The sequence below is a fragment of the Ranitomeya imitator genome, chromosome 7 (genome assembly GCF_032444005.1).
Source record: "Ranitomeya imitator isolate aRanImi1 chromosome 7, aRanImi1.pri, whole genome shotgun sequence".
In the NCBI taxonomy this organism is placed as follows: domain Eukaryota; kingdom Metazoa; phylum Chordata; class Amphibia; order Anura; family Dendrobatidae; genus Ranitomeya; species Ranitomeya imitator.
In genome coordinates, this window is record NC_091288.1 from 5,077,761 (window position 1) to 5,089,911 (window position 12,151).

The following is a 12,151-nucleotide window of genomic DNA, read 5'->3' on the forward strand; positions in this document are numbered from 1 at the left end:
TGCCCATATAGATGGCCCAGGAGGGTTGATCCAAAAGACATCTCGGCTTCCCTCAGGGAATAAAGCCGCATCCTGAAGCTTAACCCTTCGCTGGCCATCCCTGATGCCTTGGTGAGAAGTGATCGGTGATTTCTTACATGAACTACAACCCCCATGATGCAGCATACCTCTCCTGTGACAACAAACATTAATGGGTCCTATAAAGATCCTTATCGCACCAGCAGGAGGCGGCAAGGGGCAAAGTCTGCAGGTAAGTGCCGCTGCGTCACATTGTCACGCTGATGTTAACCCTGTAATGTCCCTGGTCCACAAGGATGTGGGATGGTTACATTTGGGGTGACGGCGTGGGCTACCGTGGGGGTGCACACGGCGCTGATCGCGGGGTGGTACGGAGGTAGGCTTTTTGTGCACAGGTTTTTCCTTCACTTTTTAATTTATCACTTTTGAAAACAATGAATAAAGAATAATGAAACGATAAAAGTTGCTTCCAGAGTCAGTCTACCTGGCAGAGACAGCGCAGAGTGCGGCGGCCGCGCTGCCCGTGCTGCTAGTATCCGTCCATTAATTATCGACTGGAGCATAATTAGCGGCTGACGTCAGAACTGAACTCTGCACCTATATAAAAGCGTCGACGCGGCCTCCGGATCAGACCGTTCTCAGGATACCGTAGGAAGGAACCATGACGGGACTTGTAATCCTTACCCTGCTGCTGCTGGTCGCCACAAGACAGGACGGTAAGAAGAGAAATAATCTATCATCAGGGTCTTACGGGCACCGTGGAAAGAACTCCCAAATTATCAGGGGTCTCACAGGCACCGGGACGGAACTAACTTATAATCAGGGGTCTCACAGGCTCCAGGACGGAACTAACTTATAATCAGGGGTCTCACAGGCTCCAGGATGGAACTAACTTATAATCAGGGGTCTCATAGGCTCCGGGATGGAACTAACTTATAATCAGGGGTCTCATAGGCTCCGAGATGGAACTAACTTATAATCAGGGGTCTCATAGGCTCCGGGACGGAACTAACTTATAATCATGGGTCTCATAGGCTCCGGGATGGAATTAACTTATAATCAGGGGTCTCACAGGCACCGGGACAGAACTAACTTATAATCAGGGGTCTCATAGGCTCCAGGATGGAACTAACTTATAGTCAGGGGTCTCATAGGCTCTGGGATGGAACTAACTTATAATCAGGGGTCTCATAGGCTCCAGGACGGAACTAACTTATAATCAGGGGTCTCATAGGCTCCGGGATGGAACTAACTTATAATCAGGGGTCTCATAGGCTCCAGGACGGAACTAACTTATAATCAGGGGTCTTATAAGCTCCAGGATGGAACTAACTTATAATCAGGGGTCTTATAGGCTCCAGGATGGAACTAACTTATAATCAGGGGTCTCATAGGCTCCAGGACGGAACTAACTTATAATCAGGGGTCTTACAGGCACCGGGACGGAACTAACTTCTAATCAGGGGTCTCATAGGCTCTGGGATGGAACTAACTTATAATCAGGGGTCTCAGGCTCCAGGATGGAACTAACTTATAATCAGGGGTCTCATAGGCTCCAGGACGGAACTAACTTATAATCAGGGGTCTTACAGGCACCGGGACGGAACTAACTTATAATCAGGGGTCTCATAGGCTCCGGGATGGAACTAACTTATAATCAGGGGTCTCATAGGCTCCGGGATGGAATTAACTTATAATCAGGGGTCTCACAGGCACCGGGACAGAACTAACTTATAATCAGGGGTCTCATAGGCTCCAGGATGGAACTAACTTATAGTCAGGGGTCTCATAGGCTCTGGGATGGAACTAACTTATAATCAGGGGTCTCATAGGCTCCAGGACGGAACTAACTTATAATCAGGGGTCTTATAGGCTCCGGGATGGAACTAACTTATAATCAGGGGTCTCATAGGCTCCAGGACGGAACTAACTTATAATCAGGGGTCTTATAGGCTCCAGGATGGAACTAACTTATAATCAGGGGTCTCATAGGCTCCAGGACGGAACTAACTTATAATCAGGGGTCTTACAGGCACCGGGACGGAACTAACTTCTAATCAGGGGTCTCATAGGCTCTGGGATGGAACTAACTTATAATCAGGGGTCTCAGGCTCCAGGATGGAACTAACTTATAATCAGGGGTCTCATAGGCTCCAGGACGGAACTAACTTATAATCAGGGGTCTTACAGGCACCGGGACGGAACTAACTTATAATCAGGGGTCTCATAGGCTCCGGGATGGAACTAACTTATAATCAGGGGTCTCATAGGCTCCGGGATGGAACTAACTTATAATCGGGTCTCACAGGCACCGGGATGAAACTAACTTATAATCAGGGGTCTCACAGGCACCGGGACAGAACTAACTTATAATCAGGGGTCTCAGGCTCCAGGATGGAACTAACTTATAATCAGGGGTCTCATAGGCTCCAGGACGGAACTAACTTATAATCAGGGGTCTTACAGGCACCGGGACGGAACTAACTTATAATCAGGGGTCTTACAGGCACCGGGACGGAACTAACTTATAATCAGGGGTCTTACAGGCAGCGGAGGTCAGAACTGACACTATCAGGAATCTTATAGGCACTGGGGGCACATCATTCCCAGCTGGAGATATTTTCATTTCTGCAGTGTGCCCCCCTCCTCATACACCACCGTGGAGGCAAGGGTCATGTGGAGACGCGGATACGCTTGTGCCACTTGTTATGTGGAGGCACGGGTGATGTGGGAGATGTGGAGGCGTGAGTAACACTTGTGCCACGGGTGATGTGGATGCGCAAGAGACGTAGACACGCAGGTGATGTGGAGACATGGATGTGCGGGTCACATGGAGATGCGGGTGATGCTTGTGCCACGGGAGGAGCAGGTGATGTGGAATTGGAGACGTGGAGGCATGGGTGACTCTTGTGCCACGGATGAATGGAGGTGTAAGTGATGTGGCGGTTTGGGTCACGGAGATGTGGAGGCGTGAGTAACACTTGTGCCACGGGTGATGTGGATGCGCAAGAGACAATGAGGTGCGGGTCACTTGGAGATGCGGGTGATGCTTGTGCCACAGGTGATGTGGAGGCGAAGGTGATGTGGAAGTGCGGGAGACGTGGAGGCGTAGGTGATGTGTAGGCGTGGGAGATGCTTCGGTGCTGGTCACGGAGATGTGAAGGTGCGGATCACGTGGAGGCATGGGTCACGTGGAGATGCGGTAACGCTTGTGCCATGTGAGACGTGGAGGCACGTGTGATGTGGAGGCGTGGGAGACGTGGGTCACATGGAGGTGCGGGAGATGTAAAAACACGGATGCGTGGGTCACATGGCGCGGGAGACGTGGAGATGTCTGGTTTCTGTCATGTCTATAGAGCAGCATCTTTCTTCCACCTGACGATATCCGCAGATTTTGTTTCGGTGATCCGGTGTCGCCGGCAGATAAATAATACGACAAATGATGGATTCTAATAGCAGAATTATTTTTTTTAGCAATTAGGAAAATGTCAGAAGCAGCTTGGGCTGTGACCGGAGCATAATATTATCACCACTTATATACAGAAGCGGCAGCAGCTGTGGCCCCAGTGCAGACCTCCAACAAGGCCCCAACTAGCACCAGTGTTTAATGGAAGGTCAACTGGCCAAATCCTGAGCCCCCATAGATTCCAGGACCCAAATGCCAGTAACGTCCCGGAGAGCCAAGATACTACAACCCTCATCATGCTCTAACAGTAGCAGATAAATTATGATTGGTCGCCTACAGCAAAAGATTGAGTGTCATATCGAATGCTCTAATCACATCCAGAGCTGCATTCGCAACGCTGTGCTGGCGGACATGCATAATGCACTGCACTCCACTGTTCAGGAGATGACTGTACACACCCGTCATCACTGCGCAGAGAAGCAGCTGTGAGGTGCGCGAGTGCAGCTTGTATTATGACAGATGGCGGCTGTGAATGATCACACGCAGTGACGTCAATTCACATTTTTATGGCCGTTGTCTGCAATGTGCATGATCAAGTCATCACGATAAGAAAGATCAGCCAGCGTCACAGAACATTCTGTATATTCCTTTACACAATCATGTTGTTCTCGTCCCCTCGCTACCACCATCCTCAGCACACTCGATCCCTCGCTACCACCATTCTCGGCACATTTGGCCCCTCGCTACCACCGTCCTCGGCACACTCGATCCCTCGCTACCACCATCCTCGGCACATTTGGCCCCTCGCTACCACCGTCCTCAGCACATTCGGCCCCTCGCAACCACCGTCCTCGGCACATTCGGCCCCTCACTACCACAGTCCTCGGCACACTCGGCCCCTCGCTACCACTGTCCTCAGCACACTCGACCCCTCCCTATCACCTTCCTTGGCACACTTGGACTCTCGCTGGCACCGTTCTCCGCACACTTGGCCTCTCACTACCAACATCCTCCACACGCTCTGCACCTCGCTGCCACCGTCCTCGGCACACAGCCCCTTGCAAGAAAATTCAGACATGTTGTGGAGACACAGGGGTCAGTGGGTGCCCAGGTCCACTAGCCGAAACTGCATGGACCAGGGATAATCCCGCCGAATGCCCGCTCTCCCTTTAATGTGGGCATACTGCTACTCAGACAACACAGGGTAAAGGTAAATCAGTGTGGCAATTGCTTTATTGAACCACATGACAGGCAGATAACACGTAGAACAATCCCAGCAAAATTCCCCACGATGGTGCACATTACAGAGTCTCACCCTTCCGCTGACTTGCCGGGATAATGGCAGCTGTTACTTTAGAGCTCCCAGGGCCAACTACCCCACCTGTGGCACACACACACAAAGAGGAGGTAACGACAAGCGTAGAGAGATGACAGTCCATTCAGGAACAAGACCAGTTGACCGGAGGATCACAACCTATCTTCCAGGATCGACTTCCCCACCTGTGGCACACACACACACAGAGGTGGTAACGTCAAGTTTAGAAAGATGACAGTCCATTGAGGTACAAGGCCAGTTGACCCGAGGGTCACAACCTGGCTTCTCTGAACATCTCCATGGAGCCTGGCGAGTCCCAATCCTGGCTTTCTCCAAACATATCCATAGTTCAACGATGGTCAATGGAGCAGATCTGTATTCTTCCATCTGGAGCAGAAGTCCCCTAGGTTGTTTCCTATAGAATGATAGATCCAGTACTGCAGTCCTGTAGAGGCCCTAGATGTTTTTTGATGTCTCAATCTCTGGCTGTCTCTCAGTCTCTCTATAGAGGATTGTGACCTATTTTTATACTTAACAAGTGTCCATCATTCAGTATTGACATAAAGGGTAAGAATGGAGATGAGATCAAGTAGCATTACTTGATTATTTAATCTATTTGTATAGTTTTTGCTCCTCGGTTTTTGAAGTCACCAAACAATCTGGCCTACACAATGCATAATTAGCATATCAGTGAACATCACTAGTAATCAAGGATAAGAGCACAGTATGTCATATGAAATGTCAATATTACAGGCTTACACAAGCAAAAGCCTGTTTTCTTGACCAACACATAAATTCAAAAGCCAACATTCAGATACCAGTCTATTCTTCCTGGTTTGCTAAAAATATATGGGTAATTAAGATATAATCTTTTTTCTTCACATTGCTCCCCCATCTTAATTAGCCAGATGTGATAGATTCCAATCATCCTTCTCCACTTCTGGGGAGCAGTTCACAACATGTCATAAAGCACAGTCACAAATTTAAGAGGTCTCACCTTTATGACACAAAACTTTGCATCATCCAGTTTCTTAAGAGCATATTCCGTGTCTTCCTTGTGAAAATAAACTACACACGTAATGGAGAAACAACTGGTATCCATTGGGTCCACACATGGCTTCCTCCGCATCCTGTAGTTCCTGCATTAAATCCCAGTCTGTTGAAGCTGGCGCCGTACCGGTAGCTTCCGTTTCTTGTTGAAATGACATATCCACTCTGGTCTTCTTCTCAAAGCCGAGTTGGTGGGGTTTGACATAGTAGCGTCCGAAACCTGCTGTGCATGCCTCATCAATGGTGTGCTGGGTCTGTGTGTATGCCTCCCTGGTTGTGGAGCCCGGGACGGTGTGGGAGAACACCAGTCCCATGCAGCTCCGCCGGGCTGAGTAGGATCCCACCATAATGTGGAGAGACGGGGGGTCGTTGGCTGGGTCCCCACAAATGTCCCGCTACCAGCTGAGCAGGGGCTGTGTGCTGGTGGGACATCATTTTCATCATTTTTATTAATGTCTTCCAACCACAGTGAGTGCCACTTCCACAACTGCGCCAAACACGCCATCAACAAAAGTGCCAGGAACAAGATCACCAGAGACCGCAGTGACGGGAGCGCCAGTTACAGGATCACCAGATACCGCAGTGACGGGAGCGCCAGTTACAGGATCACCAGATACCGCAATGACGGGAGCGCCAGATACGGGATCACCAGACACCATAGTGACGGGAGTGCCAGATACGGGATCCCCAGATACCGCCATGACGGGAGCGCCAGATACGGGATCCCCAGAGACCACAGTGACAGGAGCACCGGATATGGGATCACCAGATACCGCCATGACGGAAGCGCCAGATATGGGATCACCACAAACAGTGCAGACAAAAGACCCCAATGTCACCACAACACAGACAAACGCAGTGACCACCATGGCAGGTGGTCTCACCACAGCCAGTAAGTATGGCTTCTGCCGGCTAACAGAAAAATTCAAAAAAATACATGCCATAGAGATACGGCCTTCCCAAAACCTGTCTGATGACAAATGCACTCCTAGCAGGATGCAGCAGCCCCGAGTAATAAAGGCGGGGGGCAGCACAGGCGCAAACCACTGATAGAAACAGCCCCCCACACCTAGCTGCTTATGGAGGGGGGCTGCCTAGCAGAAAGAAATGCACACAAATAGGGCTTGTGTAGGACGCCAGTCACACAGGTAAGTGCGGTGCAAAGTGTGCGGCTTACTGCCTATCGATGACGCCCATAGTATTATCAGGCGGCTGCCCGGCACTATATAAGTACACCCCACAAGACAGACGACCCAATACACCAAGCCAACAAAAAGAGGCCTAACTGCATCCTGCAAAAAATGATAAAAAGTGTGAACACAGTATGGCTTCCCCCTCCCTTGTCATCAGCGCTGGCCGGCATTACCACACTTCCATTAGCGCCACTTGTCCCGTATCTGGCGGTGGCAGTGGTAACCTGGCGCCACTTACATTCTGCTAAACCGAAAAAAATAAACTAAAGTATGCAAAAATAAACTAAAGTTAGTATGCAGGGACAATAGGAGCCTGTTCACACTGTCCATCAAACAAAACTCAAGACAGAAAGAAAATAAACATATTCCCTGCTGTGAGATAATAGAAGGAATCACTCACATAAATAACATTGGGGACTTAGCAAGCACAGTTTCTGATAACAAAAGCATAAAAGTTATCCCAGCGTCAAGGTAATCCAAGGTCGGGATGGTTCTAACCTCTAATATTAGAACTGCGCCATCGTGCCGCCCTGTGTGGACAAGGACTGAGCAGCACCAGTCCTGAACACGGACCCAGCAGTGAGGAGCCGGAGAGCACATTTATAAAACCCCTCACTGCTGGGTCCATGTTCAGGACCGGTGCTGCTCAGTCCTTGTTCACACAAGGTGGCACGATGGCGCGGTTCTAATATTAGAGATTAGGACCACCCCGAACTTGGGTAGAATCCGTCTTGCGTCTTCTGCTGGCACCTCTAGTCCGTCACTGGCACCGTGCCATTCTTACCAGCCAAAAGAGATCCCAATGCCCCATTACAGAACAAGGGCTCGGTGGGCATCAGCGCGGCATTATGGTCTCCATTTCTAACACAGATGTGAACAGTGCTCTATCCCGTGCAGTTAACAAGATGCTTTTCGTCAGTGAATGGAAACATTCTTAGTTTACAGACAATCCGCTCGGATGTTCCCATTCACTGGCTGAAAAGCAGAGGTGTGGAAAGCAGTGAGAATCCTCTGGGGTGGGGTCTGTACACTCTGCGGCTGTGACATCACTCCACAATATATACCCCTCTCTCCGCAGATTCCGGGGTCTGCTCATCTGGAGCCTGTGTGAACGGCTCCACCTGCATCCAGCTCTACAAGCAGTACGAGTGTCGCTGCCCGCCCAACTACTACTACAGCCCAGAGAAGACCTGCAGCGGAGGTGAGGACTCAGCATGATGGGAGTTGTAGTTCTACAGCAGCTGGAGAGGAGCCACAAGTGCATGGGATTAGCAATATGCAAATTGCCTCTTCTGAGAAAAAGAGGACTTAAACTCTATAGCGCCACCTGTTGGAAGTAGCGATCCTACAAGTCACAACCAACCCTTTAACGAGTCGTGGAATATGACTTAGGATAAAAGCCAAATCAGTATCTCAATTCGCAGACTCGGTGTTTCGGGCTGTTGGCCGTCGTCAGTGCGAAGCATGAGAACTAATTTGGCGAGGTGAGAGGCTCTGGACTGGGGTCTAAGGGGTAACGTTTCTCCTTATGGAGAGTGACATACCATCTCTGGCTTGTCAAGATAAGGAGGCTTATTCGCTGTGCAATGCTCTTCCAACAGGTGGCGCTATAGAGTTAAGTCCTCTTTTTCTCAGAAGAGGCAATTTGCATATTATATTTCCCAGAGGAGCATTGCACGGCGAATAAGCCTCCTTACCTTGACAAGCCAGAGATGGTATGTCACTCTCCATAAGGAGAAACGATACCCCCGGAATTAGCAAATAATTAAGTATATACACAGAGTACACAGAGAGCGCGGAGTGCTGGGGAGAGCCGGGGCGCCGGGTGACCCCACAGGGCAGGAGCCGCTGATCTCCACCCCATACAGCTGCGACCAGTGCTCTGCACACTGGGGTCTGTGGTACAGACTGTCTCCCCTCCTGGCCTCATGCTTTACACTGCAGCTCGGCGGCTTTAGATTGGCTGCTCTGTATAAACAGAAGCTTAAATACATCCAGACAAAGCTGCCACCAGGAATTGGGGGGCCCCATACTGGCAAAAGCTCCCCTGAGACTCCGCCCTGGCTCCACCCCAGCTCCGCCTCCACCCCGCGAACCTCTCACAGTCATACCGCTCTCTCTTGGAATAACTCTTCTGCACCACGTCCTCACCAATCACACATTAACAGTTCCCATCACCAGATCACACATATAGCCGGCAGCTCTTGTTTTGGCCAAAAGATTTTTTAAACTGTCACCACGACTCGGTAGACTCTTCTGGCCAGGCCCTACTCTAACCTATTATACATTTCTTAAAATACCCAACACTCTTTTTAGGTATATTTACATTTTTTCTTTAAGGGAATGTGTCACATAAAGTGACTAATAATACCACATACAAGGGAAAAATACTGTGACACTGTGACCAGACCACATATTACCACCACATAGAGATCACCCCAACATTCTCACCACACAGTAACAAACTAATACCACATACAAGGGACAAATACCATCACACCATGACCAGACCACATATTACCACCGCATAGTGACTAAATACCACATACAAGCAACAAATACCACCACAACATGACCAGATGACATTACCACCACATAGTAACCGAATACCATAGAAAGGGACAAATACCGCCACACCATGTCCAGACCACATATTACCACTACATAGTGACCAAGTAATACCATATACAAGGAACAAATACTGATGCACCATGACCAGATCACATATTACCACCAGTGAGTGCATGAAACCATAATAGTGATCGCCAGTGACATTTTACACAGGAGCTCTGTATAAAGTGTAGTGTACAGGTAATACAGCAATCACGAGTGACATACACAGGAGCTCTATATATAGTGTCGGTGTATCGGTAATACAGTGATCACCAGTGACATTATACACAGTAGCTCTGTATATAGTGTATAGTGTACAGGTAATACAGTGATCACCAGTAACATTATACATAGGAGCTCTGTATATAGTGTACAAATAATACAGTGATCACCGTTGACATTATACACAGGAGCTCTGTATATAGTGTACAGGTAATACAGTGATCATCAGTGACATTATACACATGAGCTCTGTATATAGTGTATAGTGCACAGGTAATACAGTAATCACCAGTGACATCATACACATGAGCTCTGTATATAGTGTATAGTGTACAGGTAATACAGTGATCACCGGTGTCATTATACACAAGAGCTCTGTATATAGTGTCAGTGTACAGGTAATACAGTGATGACCAGTAACATTATACACAGGAGCTCTGTATATAGTGTCAGTGTACAGGTAATACAGTGATCACCAGTAACATTATACATAGGAGCTCTGTATATAGTGTACAGATAATACAGTGATCACCGGTGACATTATACACAGGAGCTCTGTATATAGTGTACAAGTAATACAGTGATCATCAGTGACATCATACACATGAGCTCTGTATATAGTGTACAGATAATACAGTGATCACCAGTGACATTATACACAGATCTGTATGTAGTGTATAGTGTACAGGTAATAATGATCACTGGTGACATACACAGGAGATCTGTATGTAGTATATAGTGTACAGGTAATACAGTGATCACTGGTGACATACACAGGAGCTCTGTATATAGTGTCAATGCACAGGAAATGCAGTGATTACCGGTAACATATATATATATATATATATATAGATAGGAGCTCTGTATATAGTGTACAGTGTACAGGTAATACAGTGATCACCAGTGACATACACAGGAACTCTTTATATATTGCATCCCCCACCCTAAATTCATCATTTGCTGTCCTCCATCCTCTACCTGAATTCATCATAATTTGATGTCCCCATGCTTCAATTAATCATTTGCTGTCCTCTTCCCTCACCCTCAATTCATAATTTTCTGTCCCTGTCCCCCACTCTCAATTCATTTGCTGTCCCCACCCTCATGTAATAATTTGCAGTTCCCCCGTCCCCCACCCTCAATTAATCATCATTTGCTACCCCCCATCCCCCACCCTAAATTCATCATTTGCTGTCCCCCAACAGTGCCCATTGATGGAGGACATGTAATGGTGGACATCGCCCAATAATGGGATGGCAGTGCCCAGTAGTGGGCAACATGTAAAGGAGAACAGCGCCCAGTAATGCGGGACAAGTAATGGGGGCCGTGTAAAGGGGCAATGCCCAGTAATGGGGGCCGTATAATCGGGGTAGCACCCTGTAATGGAGTACAGTGCTCAGCATTGGGAGAAGTGTAATGGGGACAGCACCCAGTAATGGGGATGAGTAATGGGGGCAGTGCCCAGTAATGGGGAACATGTAATGGGGGCTACACCCAGTAATGGGGGACATGTAATGGGGCAGTGCCCAGTAATGGCGGACATGTAATGGGGGCAGCACCCAGTAATGGGGGACGTGTAATGGGAGCAGTGCCCAGTAATGGGGGATGTGTAATGGGAGCAGCACCCAGTAATGGGGGATATGTAATGGGGCATTGCCCAGTAATGGGGGACGTGTAATAGGCAGCAGCACCCAGTAATGGGGGACGTGCAATGGGAGCAGCGCCCAGTAATGGGGAACGTGTAATGGGAGCAGCACTGTTATGGACCTGGTGGTTAGGAGCACCCGGCACGACCTGATAGTTAAACTCAACAGGACAAGCTCTGGGATGTGGGAGCTCTGCTGACCGCAACCCCTAATCCTATCACAACAACTAGAAATAGCCATGGAGCGTTCCTGACACTCCCTAGATGCCTCTTCACAGCCTAAGAGCTAGCTAGCCCTAGAGATAGAAAATAAAGCCTACCTTGCCTCAGAGAAATTTCCCAAAGGAAAAGGCAGCCCCCCACATATATTGACTGTGCTTTTTTTTTTTGGAAGTGCATTTGAACAGCAAGGTTGATTGCTGTTGTGGGGAACTAGGAAAAAAAAAAAAAAAAAAATCTCTATATATCTTCAGCAGAGCGAGTGTGAGCGAGCTGAGTGTGAGCTGAGCGTAAGTGTGGACGGCGGTAAGTGTGACTTGTGATTCAGTGAAGAGGTATTTGGAAAGCCTTTAACAAATACCTGTGTGAATTGGTGTGAGTTGCTGAATTGGGGGTAGCTATATTCATAAGGGTTAACTTAGGGTGGGGGCTCATAGTTAAGGGTTTATAAGGGGCAGCTGTTTGGGGCT

General features: G+C 48.5%; 1 protein-coding gene across 1 annotated transcript in view; it reads left to right on the forward strand.

Moving 5' to 3' along the window:
- The first annotated feature begins 277 nt into the window (after nucleotides 1–277).
- MUC13 (mucin 13, cell surface associated) overlaps nucleotides 278–12,151 on the forward strand; it is a 74,076-nt gene continuing 62,202 nt past the window's right edge. The window contains exons 1-3 of the mRNA XM_069732594.1: nucleotides 278–734; nucleotides 6,259–6,681; nucleotides 8,061–8,183. Coding sequence (XP_069588695.1) covers nucleotides 680–734; nucleotides 6,259–6,681; nucleotides 8,061–8,183 — 601 coding nt within the window. The 5' untranslated portion in view covers nucleotides 278–679. The remainder of the gene's footprint in view (nucleotides 735–6,258; nucleotides 6,682–8,060; nucleotides 8,184–12,151) is intronic.